The sequence below is a fragment of the Misgurnus anguillicaudatus genome, chromosome 6, assembly GCF_027580225.2.
Source record: "Misgurnus anguillicaudatus chromosome 6, ASM2758022v2, whole genome shotgun sequence".
In the NCBI taxonomy this organism is placed as follows: Eukaryota; Metazoa; Chordata; class Actinopteri; order Cypriniformes; family Cobitidae; genus Misgurnus; species Misgurnus anguillicaudatus.
Window position 1 is genome coordinate 28,527,126 of NC_073342.2, and position 27,666 is coordinate 28,554,791.

General features: G+C 37.2%; 3 protein-coding genes across 6 annotated transcripts in view; all 3 read right to left on the bottom strand.

Moving 5' to 3' along the window:
• LOC141349080 (von Willebrand factor A domain-containing protein 5A-like) overlaps positions 1 to 4,989 on the bottom strand; it is a 29,785-nt gene extending 24,796 nt beyond the window's left edge. Inside the window, exons 1-6 of one of the 3 annotated variants that reach the window (XM_073868910.1) lie at positions 4,826 to 4,989; positions 4,596 to 4,642; positions 4,238 to 4,440; positions 3,907 to 4,129; positions 250 to 413; positions 41 to 155 (exon numbers count right to left, since the gene is read on the bottom strand). In XM_073868910.1, the coding sequence (XP_073725011.1) occupies positions 41 to 155; positions 250 to 413; positions 3,907 to 4,129; positions 4,238 to 4,440; positions 4,596 to 4,635 (745 nt within the window). In that variant the 5' untranslated portion in view covers positions 4,636 to 4,642; positions 4,826 to 4,989. The remainder of the gene's footprint in view (positions 1 to 40; positions 156 to 249; positions 414 to 3,906; positions 4,130 to 4,237; positions 4,441 to 4,595; positions 4,643 to 4,825) is intronic. The other 2 variants (XM_073868909.1, XM_073868908.1) reach the window with 2 other exon arrangements.
• A 778-nt stretch (positions 4,990 to 5,767) lies between these two features.
• LOC141349259 (von Willebrand factor A domain-containing protein 5A-like) overlaps positions 5,768 to 27,666 on the bottom strand; it is a 31,707-nt gene continuing 9,808 nt past the window's right edge. The window contains exons 1-24 of one of the 2 annotated variants that reach the window (XM_073868904.1): positions 17,044 to 17,179; positions 16,786 to 16,832; positions 14,781 to 14,983; positions 12,575 to 12,797; positions 12,057 to 12,220; positions 11,847 to 11,961; positions 11,556 to 11,731; positions 11,392 to 11,480; positions 11,161 to 11,305; positions 10,942 to 11,021; positions 10,742 to 10,856; positions 10,379 to 10,641; positions 10,083 to 10,300; positions 9,942 to 9,971; positions 9,764 to 9,799; positions 9,633 to 9,659; positions 9,429 to 9,470; positions 9,271 to 9,330; positions 7,041 to 7,082; positions 6,859 to 6,909; positions 6,694 to 6,774; positions 6,443 to 6,597; positions 6,237 to 6,360; positions 5,768 to 6,140 (exon numbers count right to left, since the gene is read on the bottom strand). In XM_073868904.1, coding sequence (XP_073725005.1) covers positions 6,061 to 6,140; positions 6,237 to 6,360; positions 6,443 to 6,597; positions 6,694 to 6,774; positions 6,859 to 6,909; positions 7,041 to 7,082; positions 9,271 to 9,330; positions 9,429 to 9,470; positions 9,633 to 9,659; positions 9,764 to 9,799; positions 9,942 to 9,971; positions 10,083 to 10,300; positions 10,379 to 10,641; positions 10,742 to 10,856; positions 10,942 to 11,021; positions 11,161 to 11,305; positions 11,392 to 11,480; positions 11,556 to 11,731; positions 11,847 to 11,961; positions 12,057 to 12,220; positions 12,575 to 12,797; positions 14,781 to 14,983; positions 16,786 to 16,825 — 2,559 coding nt within the window. In that variant the 5' untranslated portion in view covers positions 16,826 to 16,832; positions 17,044 to 17,179 and the 3' untranslated portion in view covers positions 5,768 to 6,060. Of the gene's footprint in view, positions 6,141 to 6,236; positions 6,361 to 6,442; positions 6,598 to 6,693; positions 6,775 to 6,858; positions 6,910 to 7,040; positions 7,083 to 9,270; positions 9,331 to 9,428; positions 9,471 to 9,632; positions 9,660 to 9,763; positions 9,800 to 9,941; positions 9,972 to 10,082; positions 10,301 to 10,378; positions 10,642 to 10,741; positions 10,857 to 10,941; positions 11,022 to 11,160; positions 11,306 to 11,391; positions 11,481 to 11,555; positions 11,732 to 11,846; positions 11,962 to 12,056; positions 12,221 to 12,574; positions 12,798 to 14,780; positions 14,984 to 16,785; positions 16,833 to 17,043; positions 17,180 to 27,666 lie in introns of those variants that run through there. The other variant, XM_073868905.1, reaches the window with a different exon arrangement.
• LOC141364351 (von Willebrand factor A domain-containing protein 5A-like) lies at positions 17,554 to 27,595 on the bottom strand. The gene is made up of 21 exons (XM_073868920.1): positions 27,529 to 27,595; positions 27,240 to 27,442; positions 26,734 to 26,956; positions 26,312 to 26,475; positions 26,112 to 26,226; positions 25,863 to 26,038; positions 25,669 to 25,757; positions 25,438 to 25,582; positions 25,250 to 25,329; positions 25,051 to 25,165; positions 23,011 to 23,169; positions 22,824 to 22,927; positions 22,504 to 22,721; positions 21,469 to 21,528; positions 21,314 to 21,364; positions 21,108 to 21,203; positions 18,982 to 19,032; positions 18,817 to 18,897; positions 18,566 to 18,720; positions 18,360 to 18,483; positions 17,554 to 18,263 (listed from the first exon to the last, which is right to left on the bottom strand). Exons 1-21 carry the CDS (start codon positions 27,569 to 27,571, stop codon positions 18,184 to 18,186), a joined length of 2,532 nt encoding a protein of 843 aa, XP_073725021.1. The 5' UTR covers positions 27,572 to 27,595; the 3' UTR covers positions 17,554 to 18,183.

Below are 27,666 nucleotides of genomic sequence, written 5' to 3' on the forward strand. Positions count from 1 at the left end.
TAGTTTATATCAGATTGATGTGATGTACTGTAGTCTGTACCTGGTTTTGCAGTGTTCACTCCTGCCTCCACTATAGCAGTGGGCTGATGGGTATTCTGATAGTACAGAAACAACTCAACATCTTTATCAAACTTGTGACCAGAACTCAGATTCACCTACAACACAAACACACAAAGACATTATTACAGGCTTAAACAACATTATCTCTGTAAAAACACACACATATAAACTGCATTAAGCCTACAGTACCGTTGCCTGAGTGTGATCAGAGTTGAGGAACACAAGAGGATCCAGAGTACAGTTGGACTCTAGTTTGGAGATGGGGTTTGGAGAGCTCACATGAACACTAAGAGTCAAAGTGTAGGGAACAGAGAAACATGACGAAATCTCTGAAACTATTCCAGCATCTGAACCTGAGGACGACACAGAGAGTGTGTTAGAAAAACAATCTTTAAACTCACTTATTACTGTAAATATTGTGTATTACTGTAAATGTGTGGTATTACTGTAAATGTGTGATATTACTGTAATATTGTGTGATGCTTTAAATGTACGGTTTCACTGTAAATATTGTGTGTTGCTTTAAATGTGCATTATTACTGTAAATATTATGTGTTGCTTTAAATCTGCATTATTACTGTAAATATTGTGTGTTGCTTTAAATGTGCATTATTACTGTAAATATTGTGTGTTGCTTTAAATGTGCATTATTACTGTAAATATTGTGTGTTGCTTTAAATGTGCATTATTACTGTAAATATTGTGTGATGCTTTAAATGTGCATTATTACTGTAAATATTGTGTGTTGCTTTAAATGTGCATTATTACTGTAAATATTGTGTGATGCTTTAAATGTGCATTATTACTGTAAAGTAGGGGTGTGCATTGGCACTGCCCTAACAATTCAATTTAATTACGATTCACCAGGTAACGATTCAATTCAATTCGATTCTACGATGCATTGCGATGCATCAGAATTCTACTGTACACAACAAGGCAAATTTTGTCAAGTAGTAAACTCAAGTGCAACTATTCTCAACAAAAACGAAAGCTGAGCAGCTTTAAGACAATGACAATTATATACCTGACCAGGGCTCGGAAAATTTTTAAATCCCTGGTAGCCCTTCGGACAGACAATCTTTAATTTTTGGTAGCCCGAAATGAATATAAGTAGCCCGAATAAAAAAATACACTGTTTAATGTAGAATATTGATAAATCCTGGATTTACATGTAAGCCAAATATTCCTGCCCATCCCAGCTAACAATTTGGTTCCCAAAACGTTCCCCTATTTTCCAAGGGTTTTTGGTTAGCCAGAAATGTTTTCTTTAAGAAAATAAACATTCCCCTAATGTTATTTTTTGGTTATTTTAACGTTCCCATAACCTTAGAATAATTTAATTGTTATATTACTGAAATATTATATGAATGTATTATAACACAGGTTATTTTTTATAAAAAAATACCTCAAAACATCACACATTGTATTAAGATAACATGGTATTTTATCAAATATATAAACAACAAGTGACTTTAAGCACAATATAGAAGACTTAAAGCAGATATTTATTAAAAAGGAATAAACATAATTCCCTTTATGTTCCCCTAATGTTAGACTCTGAGGTAAAACGAACTGACAAACACACATTATATTCGCTTTAGGTAAACATATCTTACCACTGCTGTTTAGTCACCTATCAGCTTGTAACATCATACTCTCAATAGCCTAGATGTGTCAAATCTATCGGAAATCACTCAAACATATTTTCCTTCTCACATATTTAAGTTACTAACTGAAGAAAGAAAAAATAAACGCTAAAACAATGTTAGTCTATGAGGTAAAAATGAAATTACGTTATTTTATTAAATGACTTGAGTTCGCGCAAGCAGGTGCTCGTGAAGAGAAGCGCGTCCAGAGGGTCGCGCGCATATCAGACGTGCACATTAGAGGATGAGTTACTTTCACTTCATTTCCTGACAGTTTCACTTGGTACGTGAGGATAATGACTGACAAGAGGACATCGAAATACATATAATATAATTACCTAACTAAATCTGAGACAAAGCAAAAAATTTTAAAATATTATTTCTTCCCAAGATAGCCCGACGGGCAGGGTGGACATACATTTTGGTAGCCCGACAGCCAGGAATTCACAATAGAAACAAGACGTCGGGCTAGCGATTTTGCGAGCCCTGCCTGAAATGAGAATTTTACACACAGAGTAATTAAGTCTTGTTTCCCATTAACTTCATAGAACCCGAAATGTGCCCATATGTCCACTTTCCACGGAAAAGGGTGCATTTTTATTTACCCGTCTATCACGGTCATCTCCAGAAAATAAACAGTGACATAATCGATTATGGCATTTGCTGCATCGATGCTGAATCGTGCATGCGCGCATTGCGATGCATTGCCGAATCGATTATTGTTGACACCCCTACTGTAAATATTGTGTGATACTTTAAATGTGCATTATTACTGAAAATATTGTGTTTGCTTTAAATGTACGATATTACTGTGAATATTGTGTGTTGCTTTAAAGGAGCATTTCACCCATAAAAACAATCTTTATTGAAAGTGCATCTTATTTGTAGTCGAAATGTAACATACATTTCGAATTTGGTGCACATTTGACCGAGAAAATGTGGTTTGTAGTCTCACCCCCTCAACAAAGATATTGGACTTCCTGCTTTAAATAATGCAAAATGATGATTTTTACATCATTGAAAGAAGAAAGTGCAACACTGAAATCTGTATTTCTCCCGTCTCAGCGGCAGCTGAGGAAATGATGCACACGACCTTACAAAAACATGACTGGGGTTCTAACGATACAAAGCTTAATGCAAATGGGTGAAGTGACCCTTTAAATGTACAGTACTACTGTAAATATTATGTGTTGCTTTAAATGTGCATTGTTGCTGTAAATGTTGTGTGTTGATTAAAATGTACTATATTACTGTAAATATTGTGTGCTGCTTTAAATGTGCAGTATCACTATAAATATTGTGTGTTGTTTTAAATGTACAGAATTACTGTAAATATTGTGTGCTGCTTTAAATGTGCAGTATTACTATAAATATTGTGTGTTGTTTTAAATGTACAGAATTACTGTAAATATTGTGTGATGTTTTAAATGTGCATTATTACTGTAAATATTGTGTGTTGTTTTAAATGTACAGTATTACTGTAAATATTGTGTGATGTTTTAAATGTGCATTATTACTGTAAATATTGTGTGTTGTTTTAAATGTACAGTATTACTGTAAATATTGTGTGATGCTTTAAATGTACAGTATTACTGTAAATATTGTGTGATGCTTTAAATGTACAGTATTACTGTGAATATTGTGTGTTGCTTTAAATGTACGGTATTACTGCTGATATTGTGTGTTGGTGTAAATGTGCTGTATTACTGTGATTATTGTCTGTTGCTTTAAATGTATGGTATTACTGTAAATATTGTGTGTTGCTTTTAAATGTATGGTATTACTGTTAATATTGTGCGTTTGCTTTAAATGTACGATGTTACTGTTAATATTGTGTGTTGCTTTAAATGTATGGTATTACTGTAAATATTGTGTGTTGTTTTAAATGTACAGTATTACTGTGAATATTGTGTGTTACTTTAAATGTACGGTTTTACTGCTGATATTGTGTGTTGGTGTAAATGTGCTGTATTACTGTGATTATTGTCTGTTGCTTTAAATGTATGGTATTACTGTAAATATTGTGAGTTGCTTTTAAATGTACAGTATTACTGTTGATATTGTGCGTTTGCTTTAAATGTACGGTGTTACTGTTAATATTGTGTGTTGCTTTAAATGCATGGTATTACTGTAAATATTGTGTTCTGGTGTAAATATGTGATATTACAGTGAAGTGTTGACAGCTGTTGAAGTCCAGTACCTGCTGGTGTGTATCTGGGGTTGAGTACAGCAGGCAGACAGAAGCGCAGCGAGTGGTCGGCCTGCACAGAGAGTTCAGTGATGTATGTGATGGTGATGTCAGCGTTCTGACCCGGTGACAGACACCCAACACTCAGACTGAACACATCAGAACTTTCTTTACTCTCTTCCAACAGAAACGCCTGCTGACCTGAACTCACAGCATCATCATACTGATCCCTCGCCTGCAACACAGAGAGAATTTAAATATGAGGAAATAAATGCAAATTATGTTTAAATGCTTCTGCTGTGTCATTTCTTGTAGGTTTGTGCATGTAGGTGTTTAGACTCGCAGTTTGTCTGTCTTGAACCTCTGACACAATCTCCTGATCTCCGATCTTGGCACTGAAGTGACAGACAGCAGCATCAGCAGGCAGAGGAAACACAAACAAGGCCTCCAGGTGGCGCTCTTCCTCATTCACATACTGCAGAGTGGAGGTGACTGTAGCTACATGACTCTTCACCTGCACCTCAACACTGATGCTCTTCAGAGGAACTGACAAGTAAACAATCACAACAACATCTATCTATCTATCTATGTACTGTCTATCCATCATAAAGGAATTTAAGCCTATATGTAAGTAGCCTATAGGTGAATGTAAACATAGCTTTAATTAAAGACAGTAAACTGGTCTGCTGGTGAGTTCATACCTGTCTGTTTTTCTTTAGTCACGAGACCGCAGGTCGTCATTCTGGCTCTGTTTAAGAAAATAAATCTTTAGGCTACTGTACATACAAACTGCGGAAGATCATGTTTTTAAAACCTCGTTATTACATTAAACACATTAGTACTGTAAAAATACTGTAAATATATACATTATAAACATAAAGTTATAAATCCTGTCAGTTCTCGTCAAAGTAAAAGTACATTGAACACGAACCTCAGTAGTTGAAAATCCTCAATGAAAAACAGCAACAACTGAATAAATCAGAGCTTGTAGATAAGTGCGAGAGAAAGACGGGAAACGATCCAAAAAATGACGTTTAAATACCAGAAACGCGTTACGGAAGCGATCGTGAACATTCCTTTGTTTGTGGGCGGATCCTCACTGAAGAGAACCAATAGCCTCAATGAAGGTAACCATCCGCCTAATTAATATTCATGAGCAGAGCTAATATTCACAGTGTAGTTTCACAGAGTAGTTTCACTTTGTATTCACCAAGAAATACACATATAAGCTTTAAATATATATATATCTATACACAAGATGCCAAAAACACAATAATTATGTACAAAATAATAAAAAAATAATGCATAAAAGGGAAAGAATGTGATAAAATAGCCGATAGACTGTAAAGAATGACACAAACTATTCAACAGATAAAGCCTCAGAATAATATTAAAAATACAAAACAGCTTTTATGCCTCCATCTACTGGATCATTTTTGGTACTCAAATTAGTAGTTAATGTTTATTTATATAAGAAAATGTCAGTCTATATCTGTTTTTTATATGTTTACATCACTAAAGTCTTAGAGGTTAATCAGATTGACATATTTTTCATAATCGTTGTGAATAGCTGCCTCAAAAAAAAAAAAAAAAAAAAAAAAACAGTGCTAAAGAAGCAAAAATTTCTTTTTTTAAATAATTGCCATTGAGATATATAAGTTGTTGTGTCCAACAGCTGTAATTTAACATAAAAATGATCAAAGGTAAACAAAAAAAGCAGAAGAAATGTTGTTGTTTTTATTTAGATGCTTTTTATTTATTTAGAAAGTTTCAATTTTATTTCACAGCAGCAAACACACAAACATGCGTTTTTTTGGGTGGTGATATAAAGTGCTCATAATTAATTTATGTCATAATTTAGTTTTCCACAAGCTTTAGTATTCAATGGTTTGGTTTATTGATATTGTGCCTTGAAGAAACACTTTGTTATATGAGAAGTAAACAACAGCTCTTAAAGTTGCAGTTTTTAACCAAATTAGCAATTTTGCATCTTGGTTTCAGTAAGTAGTTTGGAACGGACAGGAAGTTTTCACTCCTGAAAGTTTGGATTTTTGAGCAAATGTGATTACATATGACAGCAAATCATATCAAATTAATGATATATAATATGACTATATGAGCAGTTTGGCCTTTTGACATCACAGGAAGTAGAATCTGAAGTCTTCTTCAGATTCCCAAAGTTTCTTCTTTCACTTGACATCCCAGTAGATGATTCCCATCACACACACACTGAGACAGACTGACCACTGAAACACACACAAACACACACATCACTTTAGTTTAATACTTGACCAAACGTCTCTTTATCTGCTGATGAATGTCGTCTGGTTTGGAGATCTCACCGTTCTGAGAGCCGATCCATGACGCCGCCTTCATGGCCACAAACTGCCACTCAATCTGTTGCTGTATTTTATAGCCGTATAACCAGATGAGAGACAGAAGAGTGGCCCACACTGACCCATCCACCTGTAAACACAAATACACACACCGTACACATGCATTTATTATCATCTTTCATTATTTCATCATGTTGAATCATATGTCACACCTGTGCTGGTTTCTGATTGGTCAGCTCATCTTCAGTCTTTCCAAACACTCGAGCCAAAGCAGCGTTCAGTTCCCAGCAGCCTGAAGCTTTTTGAAGAGAAATCAGCTGAAGTAAAGGATCCTCATGGAGATCAGAGCTCATCTCAGGATTAGATTCTGGTGAACACAAACATTGCTCATGCTGTCAAGCTAACAATGTGTGACAAATGAGATTTGGATGTAAAGATCTTTGTGTGTTTGTGTTTTCAGTACCATCTTGTTTGCTTTGAAAGCTTCTCTGGTCAGATTGTACAGACTTGCTTTTAGAATTACGACGAAATAAATTTCTGACCTCTGTAAATGAAAACAACGATTAACCAGATGAAGTTTTGTGATTCATAGATTTTAAATAGTGAGAGTGTTTATTTATTGTCTTACTTGTCATAATTCCAGTCTTCTGTTCTTGTACAGGTGGAATATCCATCAGTCCTATGAGAAATATCTCATTTAGATGAAAAAACACAAATATAACAACACAATACAGTAAATCCTCTCACATATAAACTACTATAGATTAGTAACAAACTGCAATCAAAAGCATAATTAAATCAGATTCTTACCGCATTTTAAAAGAGAGTCAGCCTGAAGCCTTTCTGTAATATCTATACAATTCCACATATTGATAAGTTACCAAATATAAACTTGTTAATTATATACACAAATTTAACTATGGGTGCATCCCAATTCATGAGCAGTATCCTTCTAAGGGCGCGGACTTTGAAGGCAAGAGTCAGTATTTGAAGGCTGCAGCCTCTGAAGTCTACGAAGCGAACTAAAATGAGATGTTTAGACGCTTGTCAGCCCAACACAATAGCTGAGACCCTTCAGACTTTTAAAAATAAATATGGTGTTAGATATTTATCATTTTATTTAAACAAATATGACACATTGATGCAGATTAAACTACTGAACTGTATGTAAAACCTTAGAATTATACAAAAGTTAAATGCAACATGCACAATATTGCAGTAATATTATTAATATAAATGCACATCACTAAAACATAATTTATAAGGAAAATGGTGACAAGGACTTTTAATTAGCAAAATATACACTTTTTATTTAAAGGGCATCTATTTCATTGCTAAAAAACAATGTTATTTTGTGCATTTTGTATAATACAATGTGTTCGCATGATTTATGGTTAAAAATACACATTATTTTCCACACACCATACATTTTGTAGCTCCAGATTTCCCTCTCTTCCTGAAACACACGGATTTGTCCCTGATTGGTCAGCTAATCTGTACGTTGTGATTGGCCTGAATACCTTTGACGTCAGCCGGAAATGTGACGCTCCTTATTATGTTTGAAAGATTCGGTCACAATGCAATGCTAACGGGAGGAAACTTACAGGCTTTTTGAAAAATTGTCATTTTTGACAATAAAAATAACAAATATACACTTTTAAAGCACAACTTCTCGTCTAGATCCGGTCGAGCACGACCTAACGTAAATGTGTAGTGACGTAGGGAGGTCACGTGTTACATATATAAAACGCACATTTGCGGACCATTGTAAACAATAATCTGACACAAAGACATTAATTACTATCAGTTGACATACAACAACGTAGGAACGGTCCTCTTTCAACACACTTGTAAACACTGGGGCGTTTCGCGTTCGTCCTCTGTGACCTCTTAACGTCATGACCTATTGCATGGGGTCACGCTGACGCATCACGACCGGATCTGGACGAGAAGCTGTGCTCCAAAAGTGCTTTAAAAAAATATTTATTTTTATTGTCAAAAATGACAATTGTTTTGCTAGATAAGACCCTTATGCCTCGTTTGGGATCGTTTATAGTCCTTTGAAACTCCGTTGAAAAAAACTGTTACGTGTTGAGTTAAGTGTTAATTGTTGGTGTATATAAGTCCCTTAAAATGAGAAAAATCCTGCAATGTTTTCCTCAAAAAACATAATTTCTTCTCGACTGAACAAAGAAAGACATCAACATTTTGGATGACATGGTGGTGAGTAAATTATCTGGATTTTTCTTTTAAGAAAATGGAATATTCCTTTAAGTCCGAAGCGGGTGGAATTATGATAATGTCGTCTTGTCTACATCACCAATCCCAGGAAGTAAACTGTTGTCTACAATCCATGTGTTGTTTGTTGTAGTCCAAGAAAAGAGATCTACGTTGGAGACTAAAGAGTTTCTACCTTTTGCATATCGTTAACTTTGTACTAATACACACTTACGCACCAACGATGTGACCATAGCTGCCCTTTAACTACAGTTCTGAATGTTTATTTCAAAATCCCTAGACGTCACAGGCGTGCATTGAATCTTGGGATAGCCAAGACTGTGAAGGATCCAGCTATGCATTTGGAGGCTCCATGTGAAGGAGCCCTCAAATTGGGAAAGCCTTTGTCACGGGCAGGTGACGTTACTGGCCTTCAAATACGGTCTTCGAAGGACGTAGCCCCTGAATTGTAATGCACCCTATAAGACCCCAGAGAAACTCTCACAGTAATGCACTGATTCATGTGTGTATTCAAGAGTTAAACTGAGAAAATCTTAAATTTTTGACATCATGTTTAAATGATACATCATAAAGTTGAGTACACACTATAAGTTATATGGAGTGTTATTGTATGTGGATCTGTATTGAAATGTGCCATTTAAAGTTGAATTCAGACTCTTTTGTCTTTGAAGTTTACATTTTTTTATGTTGAGTGTTAAGAGGTGGATTGAGTCTCATCATAGATGATTTATATTTTACTCTACAGTATATATCTGAGTATGTTTAGATGTATTCAGATGTGTGTTCAGTTCTCTGCAAGCACCTTTTGATTGGTTTTGAATCGCGCTTCCTTCCATACATGCGGCAGAAACCGTTTCAGCCCCTTGTAAGCACAATCAGACATTAAAAACAACAGACGTGAATAAATAAATAAATACAACAAAATATAAATAACACATGAGAAAATATCTGTTCACTGACTGTGTGATCGTCTTAAACCAGTCCATGAGCGCTTGGACATCCCTGAAACACAAACACACAATCAGTTACTAACAAATGCTCATTGATAAACCCTGCCAACACATTAAGACATTAAGAAACAACAGATAATCAAACACAACAAACAAACAAATAAATAACAAAAACAGGAACATCTTTGTATAAGGTCTGAGAGTTTTTTCTTACTTGGAAAATTTAATGATTTCTTTTTCTCTAAAAAAAACACACAAAAAAAACACAAGACAACCAGTTTCTCGACGCTAAATCTATCAGCATATTCAATAAAAGATCTACATAGTAACTGTGTGTTATCTTACGTTCACAAGCATTGATCCCTAGAGAATCGCACATCCCTAAAACACACAACCAGTTAGCATCATATGCACGACTGCAGTATATCAGGTTTAACTCATCCATTAAATAAAACAAAATGACATGAGCTTCTCGTTTTATCTAAAATTATTATAACATGTAATGAGAGTGTTGTTCTCTTACCATATACTGCTAAACTTGACATACATAGACCTAAAAATCATTGAATATTAATAATTTGAATTTACAGTGATAGTCAAAGCAGTCATACATTTAATAAAAAACACAGAAATAACTCACACAACAAACAGTAAGATGACAAACCTTGTGTTGGTACTCTTCTCTGTATCAGAGGTCCTTTCACAGCCTCTCTGTTGTTTTTATTAATGGCAATGAAGGCTGTATGAACACTGCTCACTCCTGCTTCAACACTGATCTCCACCATCCTCCTCCTGATATCCTCCACATCTACATCTCCTGTCCTCTCCTCCTGCTCCAGACAGCGAATCAGAGACCGGGCCGCCAGACGATGGATGGACAACCTGCAGAAACATCAACGAAAAGTTTAAGTTTGTTGAATGAGTCTGAATCAGGATGAATCTGTGCTTTGTTTATGTTACCCAGTGTCCTCAGTTGGTTTAAGGCAGAAGTGAAGCTGGTTTGTTACTGGTTGATCTTTCAGGTTGTATTGAACAATCACTGATCCTTCAGAGCTTTCTGAACTCTGTCCTTTAAGTTGTGCATAAATGAGTGACCTTTGACCCTGAAAGATCGCATTGATGGGTGGAGACAGCGTGTCAACAGTAATGCCATCTGGTACTTTCCACTGTACTGAGATCTTGTTCACTGCAGGCTGAAGAGCAAACCTGAGAGACTCCATCACCTGATAACATTTGAAGAGAAATAAACAATGTCATACAGATTCAAACCCTCTACATTTACATCATCTCTTGTTTCAAACTAAAACTCATCCATAGTCTCACTTTGGGTTGCATGCGGTCTGAGCCTGTGATGAACTGGGCGTGTCCAGATCCTGCTTTGGCCATTCCTGTGATGAGGGCGGTACTTGCACCCTCACCAATCCCGAATGAGAAACACCTGAAGATACAAATCATCAATCAAATCTTCAATAATTTTACTGTCATGAGCTATTAAGTGGAAATGTAAATAAAGAGAAATGTACCTGTGAGATTTAGCATGAAGTTTCACAAGATCCAGAACCTCTTTAGTGTTTCCCACCTCTCCATCAGTGAAGACAAACAACTGCATAGAGAAAACATCTTACAAATGACACTTAACCATCTGAAAAATTGAAAGCCTGACAAATTCTGAAGATTCCAGTCTAATAAAATAATTCAGGTTTGGTTTCCTGTATAAATTGATATATTTTAAGGTGATGCACCTGTCTGGGGTGTTCAGGGTAACAGGGTTGACTGTAGATGTGTTCTAGGGGCTGTAAAATCTCTGTGCCGCCCATGTCTGCGATTATTTTATTGACTCTCTCCAGTGCCTGATCCATTGTGTCCTGATTGTACAAAACACTCTGACTGCAATGACACAAACATTAAAATCCTCTCACATGATGAATATAACAAAATAACAACTATAGATGATTTAGATTCTAGTTACTAACGGGAAGAAGGACTCAAAACGAGAGCCAAATCCATAGATATTAAAGTAACAGCCCATGGGCAGACTCTTCAACAGTAACAGCAGAGTTTCCTGCAGACAGACAGAAATTTAAATGTCTTTTTCAAATACACTTATAAAATTTTAAACGTTCAAACTTGTTCGTACCTTTGCACTTTCTATACGCATTTGTGCTCCTTCCCCATAATGCATCATACAGTCCATACTGCCTGATCTGTCCATCAAAAAAACAAACTCGCTTTGAGTTGCTAATGATGACATCACTTCCTCTGGGAATTCAGGGTACAAACTTATCATCACCACTGAGTCACTCATCAGAGAACCTAAAACAGAGAAAGAGATCAATGACTGATAAGAAGAACTAAAAAAATAATTGTATTATGTTCTTAAGGTATCAATAAAAATGTTTAGTTTATATCAGATTGATGTAGTGTGTACCTGGTTTTGCAGTGGTCACTCCTGCCTCCACTATAGCAGTGGGCTGATGGGTATTCTGATAGTACAGAAACAACTCAACATCTTTATCAAACTTGTGACCAGAACTCAGATTCACCTAAAACACAAATACACAAATACATTATTACAGGCTTTAAACAACATTATCTCTGTAAAAACACACACATATAAACTGTATTAAGCCCACAGTACCGTTGCCTGAGTGTGATCAGAGTTGAGGAACACAAGAGGATCCAGAGTACAGTTGGACTCTAGTTTGGAGATGGGGTTTGGAGAGCTCACATGAACACTAAGAGTCAAAGTGTAGGGAACAGAGAAACATGACGAAATCTCTGAAACTATTCCAGCATCTGAACCTGAGGACAACACAGAGAGTGTGTTATAAAAACAATCTTTAATCTCACTTATTACTGTAAATGTGTGGTATTACTATAAATCTTGTGTGTTACTGTAAATGTGTGATATTACTGTAAATCTTGTGTGTTGCTGTAAATATGTGATATTACTATAAATCTTGTGCATTATTGTAAATCTTTTGTGTTAATGTAAATGTGCGGTATTACTGTAAATCTTATGTGTTAAGGTAAATGTGCGGTATTACTGTAAATCTTGTGTGTTATTGTAAATGTGCTGTATTACTGTAAATCATGTGTGTTACTGTAAATGTGTGGTATTACAGTGAAGTGTTGACAGCTGTTGAAGTCCAGTACCTGCTGGTGTGTATCTGGGGTTGAGTACAGCAGGCAGACAGAAGCGCAGCGAGTGGTCGGCCTGCACAGAGAGTTCAGTGATGTATGTGATGGTGATGTCAGCGTTCTGACCCGGTGACAGACACCCAACACTCAGTCTGAACACATCAGAACTTTCTTCACTCTCTTCCAACAGAAACGCCTGCTGACCCGAACTCACAGCATCATCATACTGATCCCTCGCCTGCAACACACACAAATGGAGAGAATTTAAATAAGAGGACATAAATGAAAATTATGTTTAAATGCTCCTGCTGTGTCATTTCCTGTATGTTTGTGCATGTAGGTGTTTAGACCCGAGTCCTGCAACGGGTCAGGGTACCCCCGGGTACTCGCGAATACCCGCATAAAAGTGTCTCAAACGGGTGGATAGTGACATTCCTAAAATTCACGGGCGGGGCCGCGGGCGGATAATAAACTCCATGCGGACGGGTAGCAGGGCAAATGAAAATATGTGCAAAATTTGTATGTCTAAGAATGTGCACATCAAAACTTTTAAACGCGGCTGTTTTTTCAGCCGAGCGCTTTTTAGCTGTGATACTTGAGCTGTGAGCTGGTTGGTTGTTGTGATACTTGTCCCGCCCCTTTTCCACTAGTGCTGTGTTCAAATATCGATACGACGATACATCGTCACGGACGCCTGACGATGCACGCATCGATACAGCACCTTCCGTATCGATTCGGATGCACTTTTGAAAGTAACGTGACGAATCGCTGCTGATCCGTGATCCATATGGAAAGGACGCATGTGTCCCGCGGAGTACGTCGTAGAGTAAAAGGTAGTGGGGTATACTTTCACTTTGCGTGCCTGTCTCGCTAGTGCACGTGTCTACATAACCTGCGAGCTGCGTACTCTCTCTCTCTCTTTCTCCCTATGTCTCTCTCTCGTGCGCGCCCGTATTTAAAATCAATGAGTTCAGTATGCAAGCGCAGACATCTTAGCCTATACTACTGCAAAGGGCTTTATTAACCACTCTCTTATAAAAGAGTACTAACGCATTAGTGAAGAAACACGACAAAGATTTGCATGTGAAAAGTGAACGTCTAGAGAAGAGAAACAGAGCTACTTCAAACTATAGCTGTCACATTAATAACCTGATTTCTATTAAATAGTATTAACTTGGACTGCATGTTTATAGATATATTAATAGATATAGAATAATTAAATGAGAGACAAATATAATGCCTAGTGTAGGTAAGACACTATCTTTGTAAAACTGCTTTTAAAACGGCAAAAACACAACTGTTACAACACTGCTTATTCAATGTACAATAAAAAGATAATAACAATAATAATGTTACTAAATTCTGAACAAAAATGTAATTCAAAATAGTATCGTGATGCGCATCGTATCGGGACCCTTGTATTGGGATACGTATCGTATCGGGAAATTGTTGGCGATACACAGCCCTATTCTCCACTGTGATTGGACGGCCGTGTGAAAACTGACATTGACGAGCGGAGCATTTCACCCAAACTTGAATCTCTTTCAACTCTAGACACTCAGCGCCGAGTGCGGAAAAAACGCCGGCTTATTTTAAAAAATGGCCCTGGGCGTTAAAGCTTTGGAGTGCACACCCAAATTACCATTACACGCGCAACATATGACATTTGACCCATCACGTCACCACCACTACGACAGTGCGCGACCTTTGTTGATTCTTCTCGTAGCCTAGCTGGAGTGCGTGTTGCAGGACTCTGGCATAAAGTCTTGCCGTTGATAGCCAGAAGCTGAACGTCTTCTCTTAGAAAGCATTTTGAGACGAGACTTAGGAGCACAGCAGGGGTTGTGTAGGTAAGTTGTTTTTTCTTGATCTTTTTTTATTAAAAGGGTCTATTTGTGTATAGTTATCAGGTTCCATTTGTGCCGATGGTAGGCTACTTAAATGGCGCAAAACAGAGCACACTTTAGCCTGTTTCATTAGCCTATTCATGACGCTGTTGTGATGTTGAGAGAGGTACAAGATAATTGAAATGATTTTAGCGTGTGTGATTTTTGCGGGTACGGGTCGGGTAATGGACCAAATATTAACGGGTCCGGGTGGGTGCGGATTTAATTTTGATATTATCACGGGTGACGGGTCGGATCTGGTGCTGAATTTTGCGGGTACGGGCAGGAGCGGGTCTCCAAAAATGGACCCGTGCAGGACTCTGGTTTAGACTCGCAGTTTGTCTCTCTTGAACCTCTGCCACAATCTCCTGATCTCCGATCTTGGCACTGAAGTGACAGACAGCAGCATCAGCAGGCAGAGGAAACACAAACAAGGCCTCCAGGTGGCGCTCTTCCTCATTCACATACTGCAGAGTGGAGGTGACTGTAGCTACATGACTCTTCACCTGCACCTCAACTCTGATGCTCTTCAGAGGAACTGACAAGAAAACAAACACAATATTACTCCATACCTGTCAAGTATCCCGTTTTGGCCGGGAAAGTCCCATAGTTTACCCTTCTTTCCCGCCGTCCTCCCGAATTAGTATTTTCCTGTAAATCTCTCATATTTTAACCGAGGGGCAACCTTCTGATCTCTTGGATGAAGCCAATACGAAAGTGACTTAAACTGCAATTCATTGACTGCCCGCTAGAGGCTGGCTCCAAAAGGGAGTCCATTTCCATATACCCCCATGTTAAAATGGCCAACTTTACAGTAGAAAATAATATGTTTACAGCCTGGTACAAAAATAGTTTTTGGTCTGTATAGCTAAGTTATACAGTGCCCTTCATGACAACTGTGAGGGGGGTGGATTTTTTTTCAACTCCTCCGTTTAAATTATATTCAGCTTTTAAGTTCTGCATAATTAAGGGCGTGGCCACTTGAGTGAGGGGTGAACAGCCACTGCGGTCACTAGTTAGGCAAGCTAGGGGGATAGTCACGTGTTTTGTAAGTTTTGTAACAGCGACCCTGCTCCCCCACCCTGCTCTTCAGAAAAGTAAATTCGTTGTCCCATTAATCTCGTTATTTACATGAGGGTTTTGGTTTTTGTCAGGAGTGCCTTCTGTCTCTGTCGTAGCGTCCATCATCCGTCTGTTTTTTTTTCCGTTGTCACTCATCATCTGACCAGTGTTGCCAGATCTTGCGAGACAAATAAGCAACCAGGCCCAAAACAAGCGACTTTTCTACGCACCCCCGCATCACTCGCAGATATCCGAAAATGGGTAAAGAGGCGGGACATGGGTGAAGCTGAGGTGTCTGGTTGCTGAAACCATGCCCGCCTAACTAGTGACCGCAGTGGCTGTTCACCCCTCACTCAAGTGGCCACGCCCTTAATTATGCAGAACTTTAAAGCTGAATATAATTCAGCTTTAAAGTTTCAGCTTTAAATAATACGATGACGTTAGACAACAGAACTGTTTGTGCTTTACTTTACTCGAATTAAAGATTAACTAAACCCCTGGTCAGAGCCTGACTCCACCCACTGCCAATATTTGAAGAATCCAAGAAAAGTGGGCAGATCCCAACGGAGATAGAGGGGACGAACTAAGCTCGTACCAAGTGTGTGGTGAGATCATAACAAGGGCGTGGTGAGCTTGAACCTGCTTACATCATAGACTGTAAAAAAAGATGGACGACGCAATGTTGACTCCCTCCATAATAATGAATTGAAGGCAAAAATGTCCGACCATGGTCGCAGTCATGTTACGTAAAACGTCAGTTTGGAGCCAAGGCATGCGCAGAAGAAATCGTCCGTGGAGCCAGAGGCGGAGCCACGGTATCAAACTTCTGACCAAACTCTCGCGCGCCCAATTCAACTACACCAATCATAACCACAAGCCCCGTTTCTAAAGCATCAAATTACTAGCTAAAATAAAACGTATCACAAAAAAGAACAATTGAACATACATCAGCGTGATATAAACTACATGAAGGACCAAAACCATCTTTCTGAAACTTTTATTGGAAGTGTAAATCATTTTTTTATTTAGAGCAGTGTCCCATTCGTTTGAATGGAGAGGGCGGGGTTCAAAGAGCCAGAGGCTTCACTTTTTAAGACTTATAGATATGTACACTAGATGTCCCCTTACTACAGTTATATATAAATGTAGTAAGGGGAAGCTTGGTTGGGGTGGTGGCCGCCGAAAAAATTCCCTTATCTTCCTATCCAAAACTTATGCATCAATCAGTCTGTCAAATAAACAGTTTAAATGAAAAACAGTAAACAAGTGGGTTTATACCTGGCTGTTTTTGTTCAGTCACGAGACCGCAGTTCATCATTCTGACTCTGTAACGTTACAAGAAAATAAGGCTTCACTTCAGGTTACTGTACACAGAAACTGCGGTCTAGAGAAGTACACTTATAAAACCTCGTTATTACATTGAACACATAACCTCACATTAATAAGATAAACCGGAAGACAAATGTGTAAATATATACATTATAAACATACAGCTATGAATTCTGTCGTCAAAGTGAAAGTACATCAAACACGAACCTCAGTCGTCAAAAATCCTCAGAGAGAAACACCAACAACTGAATAAATCAGAGCTGGAAGCTTCAGAGGAAGAGTTTAAATGTGACGATGACGATTTGAGTTCGTGTGGGAAACATTTGCGGGAATCTTGCTATGACTAAAGATTCGCTCATGAATATTAATTAAATATGGTGGGCGGATCCTTAATGAACGTAACCAATGTCAGCCCGCCCTAATTAATATTCAGCAGTTTCAAATACTAATAAAAACGAATAAGATTTAGATGAAATGTTAAAAAATAATGTAAATACATTTTAGAAGAGGGTATATAATATTACATTAAAGAAAAAAAGAAATATAGGATGCAATAAAAAACAAAGTGTTAAACATTTAAGGACAAACATTCATTATTTTTAGATAAAATAATGAATTTATTATATTTATCTTAAGCTGGTGAGTAATAGGCCTATTAAAAAAAACATTTCTGTTGGATGTATATACAATAAACCTTTTATGACTTCACCTCATGGATCAGTTTAGGGTACACAAATTTTATTTGAAAACATTTAAAATAACGGGCACAATACATAGAGGTTTTCAGATCATTTTCATTAAACAAGCCTTACAAAGACATTACTGGTGTGCATCTTGAGACAATAAAACAATGACACTGATATATTTAAAAAAAAAAAATGACAATGCAAACAATGTTTTCAGGTAGCACAGCTCAAACATTCAGTCTAGTCTGGGACTAGTGAAATAGGGTGGACCTCAATGGCTACTCTTAAATTACACAATTTTACAGATTACAATACGTTTTTTGAGTCATGGAACGAATAATATTTGGATCAGCAAATAATGGAAATAAGGAAAATAATTTAAGAACAAATAAAGAAAATAAACACAAAAAAACAACGGTAAACAAATAGTAAACATCCTATATAAATAGTTATTTATTTCTTAATTATGCGTATTTGAGCAATTATTATTAAAGAGATTATTGTAAATTTATGCGTGATTTCATTTATTTTGTGTCTCTTCTGACTGGGTGGGCCAGCCATCAATCTGAGTATGTAGCCTCAACACTGCTGTAAATACACTAAATATTCATAAGAGATATTTGGTCTGCTGACATCACAGGAAGTAGAAACACTGAAGTCTTCAGATTCCCAAAGTTTCTTCTTTCACCTGACATCCCAGTAGATGATTCCCATCACACACACACTGAGACAGACTGTCCACTGAAACACACACAAACACACACATCACTTTAGTTTAATACTTGACCAAACGTCTCTTTATCTGCTGATGAATGTCGTCTGGTTTGGAGATCTCACCGTTCTGAGAGCCGATCCATGACGCCGCCTTCATGGCCACAAACTGCCACTCAATCTGTTGCTGTATTTTATAGCCGTATAACCAGATGAGAGACAGAAGAGTGGCCCACACTGACCCATCCACCTGTAAACACAAATACACACACCGTACACATGCATTTATTATCATCTTTCATTATTTCATCATGTTGAATCATATGTCACACCTGTGCTGGTTTCTGATTGGTCAGCTCATCTTCAGTCTTTCCAAACACTCGAGCCAAAGCAGCGTTCAGTTCCCAGCAGCCTGAAGCTTTTTGAAGAGAAATCAGCTGAAGTAAAGGATCCTCATGGAGATCAGAGCTCATCTCAGGATTAGATTCTGGTGAATACAAACATTGCTCATCATATCAAGCTAACAATGTGTGACAAATGAGATATGAATGTAAAGATCTTTGTGTGTTTGTATTTTCAGTACCGTCTTGTTTGCTTTGACAGCTTCTCTGGTCAGATTGTACAGACTTGCTTTTAGAATTACGACGAAATAAATTTCTGGCCTCTGTAAATGAAAACAGCAATTAACCAGATGAAGTTTTGTGATTTATAGATTTTAAATAGTGAGAGTGTTTATTTATTGTCTTACTTGTCATAATTCCAGTCTTCTGTTCTTGTACAGGTAGAATATCCATCAGTCCTATGAGAAATATCTCATTTAGATGAAAAAACACAAATATAACAACACAATACAGTAAATCCTCTCACATATAAACTACTATAGATTAGTAACAAACTGCAATCAAAAGCATAATTAAATCAGATTCTTACCGCATTTTAAAAGAGAGTCAGCCTGAAGCATTTCTAAAATATCTATACAATTCCACATATTGATAAGTTACCAAATATAAACTTGTTTAATTATATACACAAATTTAACTATGGGTGCATCCCAATTCATGAGCAGTATCCTTCTAAGGGCGCGGACTTTGAAGGCAAGAGTCAGTATTTGAAGGCTGCAGCCTCTGAAGTCTACGAAGCGAACTAAAATGAGATGTTTAGACGCTTGTCAGCCCAACACAACAGCTGAGACCCTTCAGACTTTTAAAAATAAATATGGTGTTAGATATTTATCATTTTATTTAAACAAATATGACACATTGATGCAGATTAAACTACTGAACAGTATTTAAAATTAACCAATACAAAAGTTAAATGCAACATGTACAACATTGCAGTAATATTAAAAATATTAATTCACATCACTAAAACATAATAAGCAAAACAGTGACGAGGACTTTTAATTTGCAAAATATACGCTTTTTATTTAAAGGGCACCTATTTAATTGCTAAAAAACGACGTTATTTTGTGCATTTTGTATAATACAATGTGTTCGCATGATTTATGGTTAAAAATACACATTATTTTCCACACACCATACATTTTGTAGCTCCAGATTTCCCTCTCTTCCTGAAACACACGGATTTGTCCCTGATTGGTCAGCTAATCTGTACGTTGTGATTGGCCTGAATACCTTTGACGTCAGCCGAAAATGTGACGCTCCTTATTATGTTTGAAAGATTCGGTCACAATACAATGCTAACGGGAGGAAACTTACAGGCTTTAAAGGAATATTCCATTTTCTTAATTTAACACATCTCTGTGTTATTTTTGGAACAACACACCCCGTGCTGTTCCAACACATCCCGTGTTGTCCCCCCCATTCTTTATGAACTTAAATGACACCTAATGTGTTAAAAACATGTGTCAAATAGTTTAACACAAAGCAATGAGCCAAAACCAACACATCCAGGGTGTGTCAATTTTAACACATTGCTCTGTGTCAAACTATTCAACACATTATGTGTTAATTTTAACACATTATGTGTCATTTCGTGCTGATTTAGAGTTCATATAAATAAAAGGGACAACACAAGACCTGCCAAAACAACACAAAGTGTGCTGCTCCAAAAACAACACAGAGATGTGTTAAATTAAGGACAACACACTAGATGTGTTGTCCTTAACTAGACACAAGATGTGTTAATTTAACACATTCATTTTAAGAGTGTATATATGTATATTTTCAAAAAATTTCCAGGGCTTTAAATTATTTCCCCCAGATTCACAAACTTTCAAGGATTTCAAGGACCCGTTAAAACCCTGAAAATACATTATTTTGTGTATTTGGTGTAATGCAATGTGTTTACGCGGTTTAAGGTTTAAAAAAAACATAATTTCCACATAACATACATTTTTGTTGCTCCTCATGCCCTGACTTTATGAAACCCGTTGATTTTTACAAAGCTCATCGTTTTTTTATTATTATTATTTGCCAATAGAATTACATTGACAGTAACAGTATTAGGGTACAGTAATTTTATAACTAAGACAGTGGTAAGAAATCTGAAAAAATTTATGAAAATGACAAGAAAAAAGGCTGATATAGGGAAAAATAAAAAAGCCAAAGGACTTGGAAAAACACAATTTCGAAATATTAACACCACCTCACATTATTATAATAACTGTAAGTATGAGATAAAGGAAAAGAAAAACAAATGATCATGTGTAGTCATTAGAAAAACCTTTTCATATATTCCCAAAGGGGAGACCAGAGCAGCCAAAATTTTTCAGATTTTTGCTGTTTGAAGCTCATAGTTTTGAAAAGTGCAGTGTTCTTTGATTGGCCAACTATCCGGTGCATTGTGATTGGTCGAATACCTCAAGCGTGTGATGAAAATGTTATGCCAGACACAAACTGTGAGAAGACTAACCATGTCTTTTCGGTAATGAAGCTCCTTTAAGTTTCTTCATGCTGAAAGTGTTTGTATCTAACATCAACGCTTGGGAATAATCTGCACTCATATCTCCTACAAATAAAACAGCTTCTTAAATATCACTGCTAAACCCTCAACACAACAACTCATTAAATAATAAATAAATAAAAATCTTTGTACAGTGACTTTTATATTTCTCTTACTTGCACATGCATTAGACCTCACGTGTATAGGCCTGTTCGGCATGGACCCCACTAAAACACAAACAACCAGTTATTATCAAACACTGCTAAACCATGTCAGCACATTGAGAAATAACACAAATATACAAACACAACAAAGAAACAAATCTGTGTACAGCGACTGTGTGTTTCTCTACTTCCACAGCGTGGAGGCATCATGGACACGCACATAAAACCTAAAACACAAATTAACACTTACTGCTGAACCATGAGAAATAACACAATTATACAAACACAACAAATAAACAAAGCAGAAAATATCTGTAGAGTTACTGTGTGTTTCTCTTACATGACTGAGTCATTATTGGCCGGCGCATCCCTAAAACACACCAAAAAACTTTATATGTAGTTTTTAATTTAGTTTTTAGGAATATATGACCTCTCGGCCCATAGTTCCACAGATAACATGACATGGCAGATAGTCTAAATGTTTTATTCATTGGTTTATATACAATGCTAACTGCCATACATAATTCGAGTCACAAATATTTGACATCTTTGCAGACATTACCGACAAGAACAAGTTCACTTAATATTTCTTACGTAGATCTATAAGACAAACATACAGAAAGTGCTTCTCATTTTCTATCACATAAATATTTGTTAGATTACAACAATGACAAATTCTTTCTGCAACACCTAAACAAGAATAATGACTGTACCAGTTGTATGTTATACACAGATGCAATGTAGCTCTTTTGAACTAATAAAGATTTGCATTTTGAGTATATGTTTGTTTGTTATAATCTTGGATTAAAGGAAAACACCACCCTTTTTTCAATCTTTTACTATGTTCTTCTCTCAACTTATAAATTAATACATACCTATCTTTTTTTAATGCGTGCACTTTTAATCTTTGTACAACACTTCTTGAATGTATTAGCATTTAGCCTAGCCCCATTCATTCCTATGGCTCCAAACAAAAGTTTTATTTTGTGCCACCATACTTACTCGTGTAACTACTCATGTAACAGTCTTTAAATAGGAAAAACATGGAAGTGTTTGGTGGCTTCTAAATTCATCCCTGTTTGGATCCATAGGAATGAATGTAATCTAACCCTTACATCTAAAATTATTAAAATAAAAATATGTGTTTTAAAAGGTAAAAAACATTAAATGAAAACTGTGATTTTAACAATCAGATGACAAACCTTGTGTTGGTACTCTTCTCTGTATCAGAGGTCCTTTCACAGCCTCTCTGTTGTGTTTATTAATGGCAATGAAGGCTGTATGAACACTGCTCACTCCTGCTTCAACACTGATCTCCACCATCCTCCTCTTGATATCATCCACCTTTGCACACGCTTTCCTCTCGTACTGCTCCAGACAGCGAATTAGAGAGCGGGCCGCCAGACGGTGGATGGACAACCTGCAGAAACATTGACGAAAAGTTTACAAACTGTGATTTAAAGAATCTGACTGTTCTTAAATGAGTCTGAATCAGGATGAATCTGTGCTTTGTTTATGTTACCCAGTGTCCTCAGTTGGTTTAAGGCAGAAGTGAAGCTGGTTTGTCACTGGTTGATCTTTCAGGTTGTATTGAACCTTCACTGATCCTTCAGAGCTTTTAGAACTCTATGACACAGAAATGAAAACAATTTATCTACAAACCCATGACCAGAAGATAAAATGACAAACCTCAAGCTGAAAGTTCTCACCTGTCCTTTAAGTTGGGCATAAATGTGTGACCTTTGACCATGGAAGAGCACATTGATGGGTGGAGACAGTGTGTTAACCTTAATGCCATGTGGTACTTTCCACTTCACTGAGATCTTGTTCACTGCAGGCTGAAGAGCAAACCTGAGAGACTCCATCACCTGATAACATTTGAAGAGAAATAAAACAATGTCATAACGGGAAAAATGGTTTGAGTGCCGATCGCATGATCGAAAAGGGTTGGTCCTATTTTTTATGAGTAATGGGAGTATTTTGGGCGTAACGTGCAATAAACCAATGAAAGTCTCAACTCTCATCCCCTTTAAAAGCCTGTTGCGCTGGCGCTATGTCTAATCCCTATTTAGATGACAGACTTTGTAAATTGAAAAACTAAGCGGAGGAAGAAGATCCCCAGTTTAAGATTAATGTTAAATAATTGTGTTGTTTTTCACTTTTCACTTTTCTTTTAGCCATGGAAGTAAAAAAGCAGGCTTTTAATTACTTTAAATGTATGGCTATCCAATATAATCAAAAAATAATTTACAAGTATGTAAGAAAAGTTTTGTACCCTAAAAATACTTTATTTTATAACAAACAGGAGATAAAGAATTTACAAACGGCTCTCCGCACGTTTCAGCACTTGGACAGCGTCACGAGTTTTTTCATCATCAAATACAATAAATCCGCGAGTTAGCATTAAAAAAACAAAATTAAAAATAGATGCATTTGTTTAAAGCAAAGCATTTATTTACTTACCAGGCTACAGGTGAAGCAGCTCTTCACGCCTTCTAACGTCTCATTATCAGTCCTCATTTATGTCCAAGAGAATCAATAATAATCTTTTACATTCAATCCTTTAATCTTTCATATTTAAATGTGTTTTTGTGCTGCTGCGCATTCATGTGTGTGATAAGCAAACCCGCGTTGTCGTCCCGTTTATAGGCGCATATTACTAATGCGCTCTTTAAATAACAAAAAACATATTGTGCCATTGACTTTAGACTTTAGACCAGGTTTTTGTTGATCAATGGCGAAGTCTATTATAGTTTCCTCAAAATAGCAACGCGCCAACAATGCGCCTGAACACACCTCGTTTTCAGACCAGAATGCCCATGGGCGCAAAAGGGAGCGCAAATGCATTTGCTATTCAAAGGGGGGGTTCAATGGTATTTCAAGCATTCTGACTTATTAACACAGTTATAGAGTTGTTTCCTTGTGCTAAACGTAGGCAAATTGTCAAAAAAGCAGTTGGACGTGTTACAGAGTATTTCTGTGCCGAATGCACTTCGCCAGAGTTCGTACAAGTTTGGAACGTTTTTTTTCAAATACGGGTCCAACTGACATTTCAGGGGTTTTCTATACAAATCACTTCTTTATATGGGCACTTCCCCCGGAAAACCCCGCCCACCCATCAATCAGTGGGAGACGCTAGAACTTACAAACATTCACATTACGCGACAGCTTTGTTTAATTTCAAAACTCAACAATGGCACGAATGAAGAAGTGTGTTTTTGGATGTAAGGAGAAGAAATCCAGCCTTATGAAAACAATAGATATAGTTTATTATCCGGGGTAGCAGCCGAGTTTTGCGTGTGTGTTTGATGCGCTGGATTTTCCCAACCGGGTCACGAGTTGAATGCGGTAAGCAAGACTTCTGTCTTATGTTCTAAATATGCGCATGCATATTATATAAATGACACGAACATGTAGTGAATCATAAGTTATAAGTGTTGTATAGTGTTGCATGACTCGTACTCGCTCCACACGCGGTAGTAACTCCTTCATTTTTTCGTACGTTATCGGAAAGATTCGGTAAAGCTAATCTTTCTTTTATAAATCTGATTAAACTAAAGACTCTTCGGAGATATAATACTCTATAGGTACTCCAGATTAACATCAGAAATGCAGAAACAGCGTGTGTTACGTGAGCTTTAAACAACATGGCGCTAAACGTGAAAATGATAATTGCACAGGGTGGAAACTAGCAAAAGACACTTGCGTCGCACATTGCGCCGGGTGTAAGATAGAGCCCATAGTCTCACTTTGGGTTGCATGCGGTCTGTGCCTGTGATGAACTGGGCGTGTCCAGATCCCTCTTTGGCCATTCCTGTGATGAGGGCGGTACTTGCACCCTCACCAATCCCGAATGAGAAACACCTGAAGTTACAAATCATCAATCAAATCATCAATAATTTACTGTCATGAGCTATTAAGTGGAAATGTAAATAAAGAGAAATGCACCTGTGAGATTTAGCATGAAGTTTCACAAGATCCAGAACCTCTTTAGTGTTTCCCACCTCTCCATCAGTGAAGACAAACAACTGCAGAGAAAAAACATCTTACAAATGACAAATTTGAAAAACTCCAGTCTTTTTAAATGCTTCAGGTTTGTTTTCCTGTATGAATTGATGTGTTTTAAGGTGATGCACCTGTCTGGGGTGTTCAGGGTAACAGGGTTGACTGTAGATGTGTTCTAGGGGCTGTAAAATCTTTGTGCCGCCCATGTTTGCTCTTATTTCATTGACTTTTTTCAGTGCCTGATCCATTGTGTCCTGATTGTACACAACACTCTGACTGCAATGACACAAACATTAAAATCCTCTCACAAGATGAATATAACAAAATAACAACTATAGATGATTTAGATTCTAGTTACTAACGGGAAGAAGGACTCAAAATGAGAACCAAATCCATAGATATTAAAGTAACAGCCCATGGGCAGACTCTTCAACAGTAACAGCAGAGTTTCCTGCAGACAGACAGATGTGTACAGAGATGAAAATTTATTTTTTAATTGCGTTTAGAAAGATTCAAATATTGGTGAAAAAATGCATAACACTTTAAAAACTCATACCTTTGCGCTTTCTATACGCATTTGTGCTTCTGTCCCACGATGCATCATCCAGTCCATACTGCCTGATCTGTCAATCACAAAAATAAACTCGCCTTTGTTTGGTAATGATGACATCACTTCCTCTGGGAATTCTGGGTACAAACTTATCATCACCACTGGGTCACTCATCAGAGAACCTGAAACGATGACTGATGTGAAGCACAAAAACAATGTTGAGTTTATATCAGATTGATGTACTGTAGTGTGTACCTGGTTTTGCAGTGGTCACTCCTGCCTCCACTATAGCAGTGGGCTGATGGGTATTCTGATAGTACAGAAACAACTCAACATCTTTATCAAATTTGTGACCAGAACTCAGATTCACCTACAACACGAATAAAGAAAGCCTTTAATAAACAACATTATCTCTGTAAAACACACACATATAAACTGTATTAAGCCCACAGTACTGTTGCCTGAGTGTGATCAGAGTTGAGGAACACAAGAGGATCCAGAGTACAGTTGGACTCTAGTTTGGTGATGGGGTTTGGAGAGCTCACATGAACACTAAGAGTCAAAGTGTAGGGAACAGAGTCACATGACGAAATCTCTGAAACTATTCCAGCATCTGAACCTGATAACAGAGACAGAGAGTGTGTTATAAAAACAATCTTTAAGCTCACTTATTACTGTAAATCTTGTGTGTTACTGTAAATGTGCAATATTACTGTAAATCTTGTGTTACTGTAAATGTTGTGTGTTACTGTAAATGTTGTGTGTTACTGTAAATGTTGTGTTTTACTGTAAATGTGTTTTACTGTAAATCTTGTGGTCCTGTAAATGTGTTATGTGGTATTACAGTGAAGTGTTGACAGCTGTTGAAGTGCAGTACCTGCTGGTGTGTATCTGGGGTTGAGTACAGCAGGCAGACAGAAGCGCAGCGAGTGGTCGGCCTGCACAGAGAGTTCAGTGATGTATGTGATGGTGATGTCAGCGTTCTGACCCGGTGACAGACACCCAACACTCAGTCTGAACACATCAGAACTTTCTTTACTCTCTTCCAACAGAAACGCCTGCTGACCTGAACTCACAGCATCATCATACTGATCCCTCGCCTGATACACACACAAAGGGAGAGACGAAGAGTTTAAATAACAATAAATAAATGCTAAATATATTAACTCTGGCGCCTTAACATAAATATTTTGGAAGTATATTTCTCGGGCAATAAGAAGGCAAAACTTTAACCACAAACAAACAGGATACATCTGTGGTTTCTTTGGTTTTTTAAGTGGGGCACCATTTTCTTCTGTGCATCATTTCTTGTAAGTTTGTGTGTGTAGGTGTTTGGACTCCTAAATGCAAATTATGCTTAAATGCTTTTGTTTATAGACTCACAGTTTGTCTCTCTTGAACCTCTGCCACAATCTCCTGATCTCCGATCTTGGCACTGAAGTAACAGACAGCAGCATCAGCAGGCAGAGGAAACACAAACAAGGCCTCCAGGTGGCGCTCTTCCTCATTCACATACTGCAGAGTGGAGGTGACTGTAGCTACATGACTCTTCACCTGCACCTCAACTCTGATGCTCTTCAGAGGAACTGACAAGAAAACAAACACAACAACAATCAGTCTGTCTGTCAAATAAAATGCTTAAATATAAAACAGTAAACAGGTGAGTTTATACCTGGCAGTTTTTGTTCAGTTACGAGACCGCAGCAGTTCATCATTCTGACTTTGTATAAGAAAATAAAGCTTTACTTCAGGTTACTGTACATTCTTGGGTCTAGAGAATTTTTTTTAAACATCGTCATCATTACATTAA

What these genes read in the sequence shown, in the direction of transcription:
- LOC141364351 (XM_073868920.1), bottom strand. Translation starts at nt 27,571, where the DNA reads ATGATGAACTGCTGCGGTCTCGTAACTGAACAAAAACTGCCAG. An exon ending in CATTTTGAGTCCTTCTTCCC is followed by an intron (nt 25,583 to 25,668) that starts GTTAGTAACTAG and finishes GTGTCATTGCAG; the next exon opens with TCAGAGTGTTGTGTACAATC. An exon ending in TAGAGAAACACACAGTCGCT is followed by an intron (nt 21,365 to 21,468) that starts GTACACAGATTT and finishes TTTGTGTTTTAG; the next exon opens with TGGGGTCCATGCCGAACAGG.